Source organism: Symphodus melops (genome assembly GCF_947650265.1).
Source record: "Symphodus melops genome assembly, chromosome: 4".
Classification (NCBI taxonomy): Eukaryota; Metazoa; Chordata; class Actinopteri; order Labriformes; family Labridae; genus Symphodus; species Symphodus melops.
In genome coordinates, this window is record NC_136694.1 from 822,404 (window position 1) to 836,317 (window position 13,914).

The 13,914-nt window shown below is 41.4% G+C and overlaps 1 protein-coding gene across 1 annotated transcript in view; it reads right to left on the minus strand.

The window, feature by feature from the left end:
* Positions 1-6,153: 6,153 nt before the first annotated feature.
* The window catches only part of LOC306822700 (uncharacterized protein), a 223,317-nt gene continuing 215,556 nt past the window's right edge, over positions 6,154-13,914 (minus strand). Inside the window, exons 15-17 of the mRNA XM_079341872.1 lie at positions 12,821-12,994; positions 8,968-9,141; positions 6,154-6,564 (exon numbers count right to left, since the gene is read on the minus strand). Coding sequence (XP_079197998.1) covers positions 6,555-6,564; positions 8,968-9,141; positions 12,821-12,994 — 358 coding nt within the window. The 3' untranslated portion in view covers positions 6,154-6,554. The remainder of the gene's footprint in view (positions 6,565-8,967; positions 9,142-12,820; positions 12,995-13,914) is intronic.

A 13,914-nucleotide genomic window follows, 5' to 3' on the forward strand; every position in this document is an offset into this window, starting at 1 on the left:
AGCTTCACAGGTGTTGTCAATCCAATCAACTCATTATTTGAAGAAATCGAACTGAGGCTCCACTTGGCAGTTCAGTTTTCAAGTTGTTTTCAACCTGTTTGTTTTGCTTTCTTTATAAAAACACTGTTCTAACATACAATAGACATTCTTGATTGCTATATTTTTTTGATTGTATTTTGTAAATTGGCAAGTTGTTCATGATATTTACTGACCCACTTACAGAGTGCTTTATGAAACATTTCAACTGTTAGAGAAATCCAACGAGAGCAGAGGTTATGATACCCACAAGCATCCAATAAGGATTGAAGTGTTCTCTGTGCAGTACAGGATTTGCAAAATCAATTGGAGATCTGAGGCGACCTTTGGCTGTACAGAGAAGAGAGAGACCAGTTAGATGTTCAGTTTGTGGCCAAAGATTTGCACGAGCTGAGACTGACACACTGAGCTTCTGTCTCTCTCTCTCTGTACGTCATTTTCTGCACGTCTCTGAATTTACATCCTCATCATACCATGTATCTTTCAAAGTTCAAAGGTTGAGCATGTCATGTTGGCACATTATAAACAATCCAAACAAGCACTAGAGATGCTACTCTGCAATAGAAGTTATGCTACACATGTTTCACATCATCAACACGTCCTCTCTTCTCCTGTCACTCAAACATCTCTGCTTCCTGTGACATCACTGCACTCCTTATAGTTGTGTATGTGTGTGTGTTTCTCACAGAGACAGATCTGGTGCTTGTGTTTTTTCTTTAGACTCTGGCCGTTGTCGTCTTTTAAAGGGATACTTCACCCATATGCATTAAGCCTTGTATCATTAGAAACATGATTGTATTTTGTAGTAGTTTTTAATGGTTGTGCATCCAGCCTCATTTTGCACTGAGACAGGAAAGCTTCTTATCTCTTTGTCTTAAAAGGAGCCTCCAATGACACAAAAAAATCCTCATTTTGCATTATCGGAGGCTGATTTGGTTAGCAGGTGGGAAAAGGCATTGCTAGTTCCTTTAGCAATTTATATCTTTTCATCCAGTTTACTTTGAACAAGCAAAGTGGAACACATTTAAAGGCCCGTCACATAACGACTTACCAGAGCCGGCCCAAACCCACTTGGTGCCCAAGGTGAGATTTGAGCTGCTGCCCCTTGAAGCCTGTTGCTACCAACTCCACCTCCAATCACAATATTCATGCACTTCTAAAAGACTGGCACACAGCTTGACCTTCTACAGCTCAGCTTTATTTCAAGCTGATATTCAATGGTAGGGTCAGTGTCACTGTCACACTCGTCTGACTCCTCCCCCACAAAGAGCGGGTAGCGAGCAGCGGTGTTGTGATGCGTCAGCTCGAGCAGGGAGCATGAAAATAAAATCTGTTTTCTTTGCTTCTATTACTGAACGAAAGCGTGAAAATGAGGTTCAATCAAACAACAGGAAGTAAGAGCCCAACTAGCAGGGAACATTCCCACAAGAACATCTGGAATATGTTTAAAGGACATGTTGAAGATGGTCATCATTCAACATCATGTCCCTATAATGTGAACTGTTAAAGGAAGATTAGGTCACATTTGACACAGCAGAAATCCAGGATATGCTCTGAACATATCTGGGAGTCATGACTGTCTACAAGGAGTGACAGGCGAGTTGTCTGTGACGCTGCCTGAGTCGTATCTACGTCATGTTCACGTGGACGCGCTGGCTCCTCCCCTTCCTGTTTAAGTGAGGGAGGAGAGAAAAGAAGAAGAACAGACTGTACTCACTGATTCTCTGAAGCTCATAGAAGCCTTTTGAGATCATTTCCTGCGAGCACAACAATGCAGCCCAGAATACTAAACATGAGAGTGACCTTATTATTTGATATCAATGAAAGTCATTAGTATCACTACATTCTTATCAGTAGTAACAAGAGCTCCATGTTAAGGAAGGAAATCAAGTCTCTGTCCATGTTGCTATGAGGAGCTCTACCTGAAATAAAGAGTGAAGGATCCAAGATTAGCTTGATGTCCACAATGGGACTTCTTTCTTTTTGTACGTGTGTCGTTTATGTGACCGTGGATTTTAATGGCGTGGCTCTGCCGTGGTGAAAATGGACTACTAAGAAACGTTCCCCGGTGCCTTCTTAGCGGTGAAATAATCCGGTCCTACCAAGAGGTTGGAATTGAAATAAAAGGAAAAGAGGCTAGCAGGCTAGGAGTAACAACAGTGAATGGTTGTCACATTGAGAACGGTTGCTCTGGCTCACCTTCCTGTCCACTCCAACATCAACATGAATCCACAATAAGTATGATAGTACGACCAATGATGACTTGTTCCTGTTCAGATTCTTCATGTCTAGCCTCGATCCCTGAGCTGAAGGAGCAGCAGAAACAGCTGTGCTGCAGGTGACACAGGTGAATCCACTCCCTCCTATCAGGCCTCTCAGAAGAGGAGGAGAGCTCATTGTTCACTTTGCTCTCCAAATCTGTTTCCTCTTTCTTTGCCCAGCGCGTCCACAAGTGACTCACTGTTGAAGTTCATGAGTTCAGTGATTCACTTTGTTTGTGACGCTCAGGCAGACTTGATTTATTGTTGATGAAAACATCAGCCTGTGTTTAAGGATACATGTGTGCCTGTTTGGATGATTGAACTTTATTTACAAGGATCTTGTGAAGCAGGCAGATGATGAATTGTTCCACTTTATTTCTCCTGAACAGGAACACCACTTGACAAATGAAGGCTGTGGAATCATCATCTCTCTGCCTTCATTCACATGCATCAGCTCACCTTTGGATGTCTATGAGCTTCAGCCGTCATCATTTAGGTTCAAACACTTCCATGGATGTAGATATCCATCATGTTTGAGGCATACCCATGTACGACTGCACAAAGCATTCTGAGGTCAATGAAACGTGTTGAAGAAAACATCATCTGCGTCCCTTTTCACTCATCCTTACTTCTTCAACGCTCGGATGGAAACGGACTCGCTGGAAACATTGCGGCAGCAAGGCATTGTGGGCCGGCATTATGTCGTCTTCTTTGTTAAAAGATGGTCGAATGTTTCCTGTGCTAAGAGGAGCTTATAAAAGAAGCATTGATCCACCTTTTCTGAGCTGTTAGAGAATTCAAACGGCTCTAATCATGGCCACCACTGAATCGCGCCCGGCTCATTTCACTCAGTTAGGAACCGTCCTGAAAAGACAATTCAAACGCACCCTGAGCAACATCCATCGACTTTCATTCTTGACTTCAGGTTATTGTAAATGATTTTTACCCAATCTATAAATGTTGTGTTCAAGCCAAAGTGTAAAAAACTCCAGTTGGCCCGGTCGAATGCTTCTTGGATGTCTAGACTGAGTAACATGGTATTGTGTCTGTTGGTCTTAGTAGCAGATGTTATCAGATTGAATGTTGGCCTGACATTGTGAGCACCTTGTCTAGCAGGAATAAACCCTGTTTGGTCCACTTGAATTCTTTTCTTTATATTCTTCTTCATCCTCTGTGCTCACATGTTTGTTCCTATCTTGAAATCATTACAGAGGAAGCTAACAGGCCGTGAGTTGGCTCCTTCCCCTCCTTATATGTCAGACTGAAATGATGGCTTCTGACCGTGTTGTTGGAGGCTAACCTGATGATAGAGCCAAATGAAAGACTTTCAACAATACTGCTGTGACTTCAGTCATCAGACATTTATTCAGTTCCTCCAGGAACCCGTCTGTGCCGGGGGATTTATTATTTAGAGCGTCTGATGTTTCTTGACATGAAATTGGCCGTGTCATGTCAGTGGCTTCTTCCTTTGATAAAGTTGGTAGTTGTAGTTTTTGAAGGGAAATATGTGATTTGCCTTGTTATCAGTCTGATTCATGGTATAGATTCTCATTGTGTTGAGAATGCTTCTGCTGTATCAGACGGTTTGAACACAAGTTGCCCGGAGGTGGGGTGAATTATTTTGGAAACTCTTCTATTTGATTGGGTTGAAATGCAAACAGGTGACTGGCTCTATGAGCCATCCCATAATATCTTTTGGCCCCTTCAGCTTTATATGTCAGTAAATCTTCAAGGTCATGTCTAGTTTGTTTCAGTTGAAGTAGTTTAGAGTCGTCTCATCTTCTCTCATGGTTCAACTCTAGTTCTCTTATTTTACAGTCCAACCACATTTGCTTTTCAAGTCTGGCTTTGTTTAGTCCAGATGTTAGTTCTGTTACTTTCCCCCCCTCCCATCAAACTGAAGGCCATCCTTGGCCATTCTCATTGATCTTGGAGTGTTCTTTTAGATTTGACTTCTTTTGACAGCTTCTCATCAGATACAAGAGACGTGTTCAATCTGCAGTATTTCAAAGGTTCACAGTTGTTGTAATGGTGAAATGTTTAATGTTAAATGATTATTAACACACCTCGTAAGAAAATCAGGCCACCACCTGGCTGACCAGGAACAACTATATTAATTATGGGAATTAATAAAGTTATTAATTATGGATTTTTGATAGTTATTAATTATGAATTAAATCAACCTCATATCTGAATTATGAATTCTGGATCAATCGACTACCTGAAATCACACGAACAAGCTTCTGAGTTTTATGTGCAGAATTTAATGAAAGAAAAGGTGAACAATAACAGAATAATAACATGAATAAAATGCGTTATGAATGTGGAACCAAAATACAGTGACTGATATATTTGATGAAGGTGAACACCAGAAATGATAAATGTTATTATGACGACTTGAGTATGGTATTGTGGTTTAACGTTTGTCTGATAAACATGTTAATTTAGTTGGGGACAAAAAGTGGAGTGAACGGAGGAAAGACTTGAGATTAAAGGATAAACTGAACTGTGGGAAGTAAAAAGGACACCATGTGACACGACCCTCTGCAGGTTTGACCAGCTGTTGAATGCGTCTTACTTTGTTGTAGAATCAACGAATCCGCCTTAGAGGGACCGAAGAATTCTGCGGTCCAGAACTGCTTTGACAATTCAGTTCGGAGTCGGTTCTACTGTCCAATTGGGTCGTGTCCTGAGTGTCCAACGGCCTCCCGGAGAGCTCTGAGATTTATCCAAAAGTATTTCTGTCGATGAACGATCGTTAACTTCCTGCTAACTGAAATGGCCAATTCAGTTAGTTCAGATAACGAGATCGTTTAAGAGTCAATGGTGGGAAAAGGAATAATTCCAAAAATGTCCAAATGAGATGAAAAACTATTTAATTAAAAATGCGCGTGCACGAGCCTTAACGGGAGTTTCTCAAGGCTTAAAGGTGCAGCTGGTCATATTGAAAACTTGAAGCAGAAACGTTGGTTAATAAAATACAATAATTGGATAAAACAAAGTTGAAAAGTTAGCGCGCTAAAGGTTAAAGGTTCCGAATAGGAAACACAAAGACAAACGGGAAAAGGAAACTAACTTCCACATCTGGGAAGAAGCTTTTGGGAAAATACTGGGAGTTTGAGTGGAAGATCACAAGCTCCATCTCATGGAGAACATTGGGTTGGAAGAGTCTGATTAGATACTTTATTAAAGCTGTTCAGAAATCTCATGACACAGACTCTATCTCACTTCTCTTCAGTGCTATCTCCTGGCTCCTGGGCCCAACCCCACATAGTTCTAGACCGGCCGTGTTAAGGATGGTCCCAAAGCTCTTATACTGAAAGAAGGAGAGAGGAGGGAGATCTGAGGAGAGAGCTGACTTTACCCAAGTCTTTTTACTGACAGACAATATCTCTGTGCATCTCTGCTGGGAGGGACTAAGACACAAGTGGAGGACACTTGGACGCAATGAAGGGAACTGAGATGTACCCATAGACTCTTCTAGCTGCTGGAGGAATTGTGGCTCACAGGAAGCAAATCACTACCACCTGTTCTGTCCTAAAAAAACACAGCTTCTGCTTTGAGATCCACAGAGAACCAACAGATGTCTTTAAAGTCAGATGTTACCCAGGAATGGGACCAAGTCTTCCTTGCTAACCTGCATTCATCCACTAAACCAAATACTCATTTGGAAGCCTGAGCATTGCTGGCAGAAAGGCCATAACAAAGAAATGTTCCTCCACCAGTGGAAGACTGCTACCATGTAGTTCATGGAATCTATTCCATGACACAGATCACTTGTTCTCTGAAGCTTCACAAAAACTCATTTGAGGATCTCTGGATAAAATGAAAATTCTATATCTCCCCTAAACTCCCATCTTTTCTTTCAACTGCTTTTCCTTTAGTTATGAACCCCTGTATACTTTGTTTGGTTGTTTTTCTTTTCAGTGGGAGATCACCTCATCTCTTACATCGGATTTATTTTGTTCTGTGTTAAAGCACAAAAACATAAAAGGAGGAATCACTCTATTGTTTAAGCACAAATGACTGTACTGTCCAAATGTCTCTGAATATGTGTGATTACAAATACAATTTAACAAAAGAAATATGACTGAAAGGAAGTGTGAGCTGATTCCTCTGTCAGTCCCTGATGGATGAAGCTCTCCTCAGCTTGCAGAGCTTCTCCACACACAAGATGGTGGAGGTTCCTCCTCTGTGGATCATCAGCTGCTCCTCTCTGCTCCACCAGAGTCCTGATCACTCACATTATCACAGAGATCACCACCATCTAATGAGAGAAGAAGAAAGATGACAGAAATCATTTTCATCAGCTGGGAGTCATCAGATTCCCCCACAGCGCTGTAACTAAGCTCCGCCCCCACTCCATGTTTGGACTTTAACACTGAACGGTTTCATGTTGGTGTCTGAGTGTGAGTTTACACTGAGTTATGAGAGCTTCACGTCCACACACACTCAGACACACAGCGTCGTTCTGTCCGACCAGCTCTGACAGCCGACTGTTCTCCTCTCCACTTTAAAGAGTCAGAGCAACACATTCAGTTCAGAGAAGAAACAGGACTTATTATAGTCAGGTCAAAGGTCAACTAACCATGGGAAGAAAATAGAAGAAGCCGTAGTTTGGACATGAATCCTCTCTGATGTTTCTTTGTTTCTGTCAGTTGTCCTTCCTGCATTTGTTCCTGCAGCTGTGTAACTTTAGTCTTTGAGCCTGTTTGTATTCAACTTCTTCATATACTCAACAAAAATATAAACGCAACACTTTTGTTTTTGCTCCCATTTGTCATGAGATGGACTCAAAGATCTAAAATTCATTCCAGATACACAATATTACCATTTCTCTCAAACATTGTTCATAAATCTGTCTAAATGTGTGATAGTGAGCACTTTTGCTTTGCTGAGACAATCCATCCCACCTCACAGGTGTGCCACATCAAGATGCTCATCAGACACCATGATTAGTGCATAGGTGTACCTTAGACTGTCCACAATAAAAGGCCACCCTGAAATGTGCAGTTTTTGCTTTATTGAGGGTCTGGGGACTCAGAACCAGTCAGTATCTGGTGTGACCACCATTTGCCTCATGCAGTGCAACACATCTTCTTCGCATAGAGTTTATCAGATTGTCAATTGTGGCCTGTGGAATGTTGGTCCACTCCTCTTCAATGGCTGTGCGAAGTTGCTGGATATTAGTGGGAACTGGTACGCGCTGTCGTATACGCCGGTCAAGCACATCCCAAACATGCTCAATGGGTGACATGTCCGGTGAGTATGCTGGCCATGCAAGAACTGGGACATTTTCAGCTTCCAAGAATTGTGTACAGATCCTTGCAACATGGGGCCGTGCATTATCTTGCTGAAACATGAGGTGATGTTCATGGATGTATGGCACAACAATGGGCCTCAGGATCTCATCACGGTATCTCTGTGCATTCAAAATGCCATCAATAAAATGCACCTGTGTTCTTCGTCCATAACAGATGCCTGCCCATACCATAACCCCACCACCACCATGGGCCACTCGATCCACAACATTGACATCAGCAAAGCGCTCACCCACACGACGCCACACACGCTGTCTGCCATCTGCCCTGAACAATGTAAACCGAGATTCATCCGTGAAGAGAACACCTCTCCAACGTGCCAGACGCCATCGAATGTGAGCATTTGCCCACTCAAGTCTGTTACGGCGACGATCTGGAGTCAGGTTAAGACCCCGATGAGGACGACGAGCATGCAGTTGAGCTTCCCTGAGACGGTTTCTGACAGTTTGTGCAGAAATTCTTTGGTTATGCAAACCAATTGTTTCAGCAGCTGTCTGAGTAGCTGGTCTCAGACGATCTTGGAGGTGAACCTGCTGGATGTGGAGGTCCTGGGCTGGTGTGGTTACACGTGGTCTGCGGTTGTGAGGCCGGTTGGATGTACTGCCATATTCTCTGAAACGCCTTTGGAGACGGCTTATGGTGGAGAAATGAACATTCAATGCCCGAGCAACAGATCTGGTTGACATTCCTGCTGTCAGCATGCCAATTGCACGCTCCCTCAATGCTTGCGCCATCTGTGGCATTTTGCTGTGAGACAAAACTGCACATTTCAGAGTGGCCTTTTATTGTGGGCAGTCTAAGGTACACCTGTGCACTAATCATGGTGTCTGATGAGCATCTTGATGTGGCACACCTGTGAGGTGGGATGGATTGTCTCAGCAAAGCAAAAGTGCTCACTATCACACATTTAGACAGATTTATGAACAATGTTTGAGAGAAATGGTAATATTGTGTATCTGGAATGAATTTTAGATCTTTGAGTCCATCTCATGACAAATGGGAGCAAAAACAAAAGTGTTGCGTTTATATTTTTGTTGAGTGTATTATTCATATTGTTTGTTCACAGTCTGTGAGATATGGTGATAGGTTATATGAAGATAGCTCCGCCCCTTTTATGAAACTCTGGGTTTACTTCTCAGGTTGATAAGCAGCTTCATGTGACTGTTCAGCACCATCTCTTCTGTCAGGGTTAGTGAAGCCAGATCACAGAAAACAAACCCTGAGTATGTTGAACTCTCTTTGTAGCAGAGAACCAAGAAAAGGATTTCTCCAACAACAAACAACAAGAATGTAAATATATGTATGAGCTGATATGTGGAGGGTTTACTAAAGAACACTGAGAGACTGACCTCAGAGTCTCCAGTCCATAGTTTGGATTCTTCTGAAGATCACTCAGCAGCTTCACTCCTGAATCCTGCAGCTTGTTCCATGTCAGGTCCAGCTTTCTGAGATGGGAGGGGTTGGACTTCAGAGCTGAGGCCAGAGAAGAACAGCTGATCTCTGACAAACTGCAGCTCTCCAATCTGAATAAAGAAAAAAAGAAGTACCGTAAATTCCGTACTATTGAGCGCACCTGGATATAAGCCGCACCGGCTAAAAATAAGTAAATAAATGTATTTGTACATATATAAGCCGCACTTGATTATAAGCCGCAGGTGTCCACGCTATAACAAGAGCTATTTACACAGACGTAGGCTACCGGTAACATCCGCAAATACTGTAGCGTCCGTACGGACGTTAAAGGACGACGAGAGCGTTCAAATAATAACTTTTAATAACCCGATCACTGTCGGCCGTGACCTCGCCGTTTACAGCAGAGAGCAACACATAACTTGCCGTAACAATCCAACTCTCTCCCCCAGCGTTCTCTCATACAGCCACTCAACACGTTCTCGCTGGTGCATTCACTGACTCTCCACATAATCGGAATTATGAACACATTATCAACTACTGACTTTACAACATGAACTGTTACAATACGAAGCCTAGCTGACGGTGTCTGTAACACGGCTGATGAAAAAGATGACCGTAATATATTTCACAAGATAAAGTCCATCCATTCACTGCCTCAGAATGACTTCATTACTCACTTCCTCAGTCTCTGTTGTCGCTGTCAGTGTCATCTTAACGTGCAGCAGCTCTATTAGCTTCTTTGACAGCCAGGTCGATCGCCTTTAACTTGAAAGCTGCATCATATGTATTTCTCTGTGTGTTTTCCATCATGAGGGTGCGTGCATGAAGCGCAAAATGACTGATGTTAAGACCCATAAAAAATCCATGCATTAGCCGCACCGGAGTAGAAGCCGCAGTGCTCGAAGTGTGAGAAAAAAGTAGCGGCTTATAGTCCGGAATTTACGGTAAATGTAGATGACAGTGAGCTTTATACATGAATGTGTGATGTTGTCCACATGAACACACTGATGTGATCATCATCTGTTCATTCACACATTGAAGGACTTCATAGTGATTCATTCATGTTTTTGTACTTCCTGATCATTCTTAGATTGAAACGTACAATATGTTGAATTTTATTAGAATCTTAACATTTAAATATTTGAATTCATTTCAAATGGACTAAACCCATGTTATATATCCAGTGTTTCATGGTTTACAGCTTTGAGGAGGGAGGACTTAAGTTTGAATTTTGACAATAACAGTCAACAATGAAGTCTTGAAGCATTGTGATGCTAAAGTGTTTGTTCAGCATGCTGGTAACTGTAAGAGTGGACTGAATCTATTTGATATTAATATGAGGCTGTGATAGAGCTGTCACCTTTCTCTCCTCCTTTCTTCTCTGAGGGAGAAACTCTTCATCCTTACATTTGGACTTTAGGAGCTCTCTTAAGGACTGACATGCTTTGTGAATAACCTTGATCTTTACCAGGATCTAGTCTTTAATCTAAGTAGAAATGTAGCTGCAGCGTGTTCCAGCTCCAGCTGTCTGCCAATGTGGCTGAAACTTCTCTTCTCCCTTCTGTTGTCCTCGTGCCCTGCTGTCACTCTCCACTCTTCTCAGGACTGTTTTCATTTCAATCTTGATTTGAACCCGTCTGTTGTCGGGATCTGATGCTTTTAAACCCTTGAACCAAAAGTCTTTTTCGTGACAGAAAGCCTGGGCTAAAATCTGTGTGCCAGTGCACAATTCAAGTGTAGCGAGCGCTCACAGGAGTGACAGCAGTGAAGCTGTCGGGTACGTTGACAACACGTCCAACTTATTAAAGCAGTCAAAAAGATAGCACGCCAACGTGAACATCACTGCAAGCAGGAACAAAGAGAGTGTGGAGCAAAGCCAAGTCTCCTTTGCATTTAAACAGCCTCTTGATAATAATTCTGAACGGGCCAAAGACATAACAAACACCACTGCTGTTTTTATTACAGTGGATTACATGCAGAATGGGACTTTGTGTTTTTACAGCTTCTTATATTGACAGAGGGAAATATGAATAGTTGTGAGATGAAACTGTCCCAGCTTTATTTTGTGCTCTAAAAAGTGCTGACTTCATAAACAGAAAGGTGTCAGTGTTTGTCTCTGTCATTTAAAACACATCTTTTTATATATACTATAGGCTATATGGAGGATTTTATTTCATTCATTTCTTTTATTGATTGGAGACTCTTTTGGTTATAAGTATATTTGATTTGATGTTATTTTTGAATGTTTCATTTAAAATGTCATGAAAAAGAAACCTGAGCAGGTGAAGTCTGAACTGTCCATGCTGAACTTAAGACAATGTGTAAAAGGGAAGTTGTAAATGTTCCTGATAAAGAAAAAGAAAGTGTTGGATCAGGTCCCTTACTGGACCCAAAATGTACCCAACCTAATCTTCAGAACTGAGAACCGTACCCAACCCAAATGTTTGTGTAGCGTTACAGCCCGAGTAGAGACACAGCTGATAGTAAAATCATTTCATCAAGTTCTCAACAAATCAAAATGTGAACCATGTTTGAACAGCATCCCCCCCTTTTTAAAAGCAGGAATAAGACGGGGGTCCTTCATGTTGTAGCTCACCTCTTTTTATGTCTGATTATTTGATGTTTCTGTAAAAGTCTGACAGAGTTGACTCAAATCTGGGACACAACTTTAACAGGTCCAAATGTTCCTAAAAACAACATTTTAAAGTGTCGTTGACTATAATAGTATTTTACACCTTTAGTATCAGAAGGTTTTATAGTTTGAAGAGTTTGACTCTTTTTTAAATAGTTAAAAGATTTTAATTGTTTTCTGCCATCGGGCAGGGTTAGACATGAAACAAAGAAATCAGAACCAACATTTGGGATTTCAAAATAGTTTAATCATAAAAATCGTTTAAAGGGATTTTCTTTTAAAAAAGGGATAAGTTCATTTGTAAGAGGTATTTTTAAGTTTGTTTGTCTGGGACATGATGTTTCCCAATTCTCAAGAATGGGTGAAATTCAAACACAGTCAACACAGTTTCTATTATATTCATATCTATATTACTGTCAGTGATCTTACTTCAGAGTCTCCAGTCTGCAGTTTGGACTCTGCAGTCCCTCACACAGCAGCTTCACTCCTGAATCCTGCAGGTTGTCATTTTTAGTCAGGTCCAGCTCTCTGAGATGGGAGGAGTTGGACTTCAGAGCTGAGGCCAGAGAAGAACAGCTGATCTCTGACAACCTGCAGTGCTCCAATCTGAATAAAGAATAAAAGAAGAATAAAAATAATGTGTAATCCAGTCTCATGTGTTCAGCTTGTGATGAGTATCTCAACATCACTTTGTCCGGATGAATCAAGTTTTCTCTAAATGATTAGAGGATCATTTCTGATTGTGTATTCATTAAATCTAAATCCTCCAAATGTCAGCTCAACATTCATCCAGCTGTTCATGTGCACAGATGAAGAACAGGCTGCTGATCTCAGTCAGCTCTGTGATGTTACTACATTTATCAAATCAAACATTATTCAATCACAAGTCTTCATGATTTCACTTCTTAACAGAACCAGAGGAAACCAGAGGCTTCATGTGCACCTTGTTCAACTTTACTTCACAGAGTCACAAAAACATTTTCACATCAAATCTCTAAATTATTCAGAAACTTCAAGAATAATAAATCTCCTAAATCATTAAATATCCAGAGATTTAAATTCAGACAAATACTGAAAATATATAAATCCTGAAATGTGCAACAATGGAGGATGTGGATTGAAATGATTCAAATGAATGACACAGTCAGTGATCTGACCTCAGAGTCTCCAGTCTGCAGTTTGGACTCTGCAGATAATCACACAGCAGCTTCACTCCTGAATCCTGCAGCTTGTTCCAGTTCAGCTCCAGCTCTCTGAGATGGGAGGGGTTGGACTTCAGAGCTGAGGCCAGAGAAGAACAGCTGATCTCTGACAAACTGCAGGCCCTCAATCTGAATAAAGAATAAAAGAAGTAAATGTAGATGACAGTGAGCTTTATACGTGAATGTGTGATGTTGTCCACATGAACACACTGATGTGATCATCATCTATTCATTCACACATTGAAGACTTCATAGTGATTCATTCATGTTTTTGTACTTCCTGATCATTCTTAGATTGAAACGTACAATATGTTGAATTTTATTAGAATCTTTACATTTAAATATCTGAATTCATTTCAAATGGACTAAACCCATGTTATATATCCAGTGTTTCATGGTTTACAGCTTTGAGGAGGGAGGACTTAAGTTTGAATTTTGACAATAACAGTCAACAATGAAGTCTTGAAGCATTGTGATGCTAAAGTGTTTGTTCAGCATGCTGGTAACTGTAAGAGTGGACTGAATCTATTTGATATTAATATGAGGCTGTGATAGAGCTGTCACCTTTCTCTCCTCCTTTCTTCTCTGAGGGAGAAACTCTTCATCCTTACATTTGGACTTTAGGAGCTCTCTTAAGGACTGACATGCTTTGTGAATAACCTTGATCTTTACCAGGATCTAGTCTTTAATCTAAGTAGAAATGTAGCTGCAGCGTGTTCCAGCTCCAGCTGTCTGCCACTGTGGCTGAAACTTCTCTTCTCCCTTCTGTTGTCCTCGTGCCCTGCTGTCACTCTCCACTCTTCTCAGGACTGTTTTCATTTCAATCTTGATTTGAACCCGTCTGTTGTCGGGATCTGATGCTTTTAAACCCTTGAACCAAAAGTATTTTTCATGACAGAAAGCCTGGGCTAAAATCTGTGTGCCAGTGCACAATTCAAGTGTAGCGAGCGCTCACAGGAGTGACAGCAGTGAAGCTGTCGGGTACGTTGACAACACGTCCAACTTATTAAAGCAGTCAAAAAGATAGCACGCCAACGTGAACATCACTG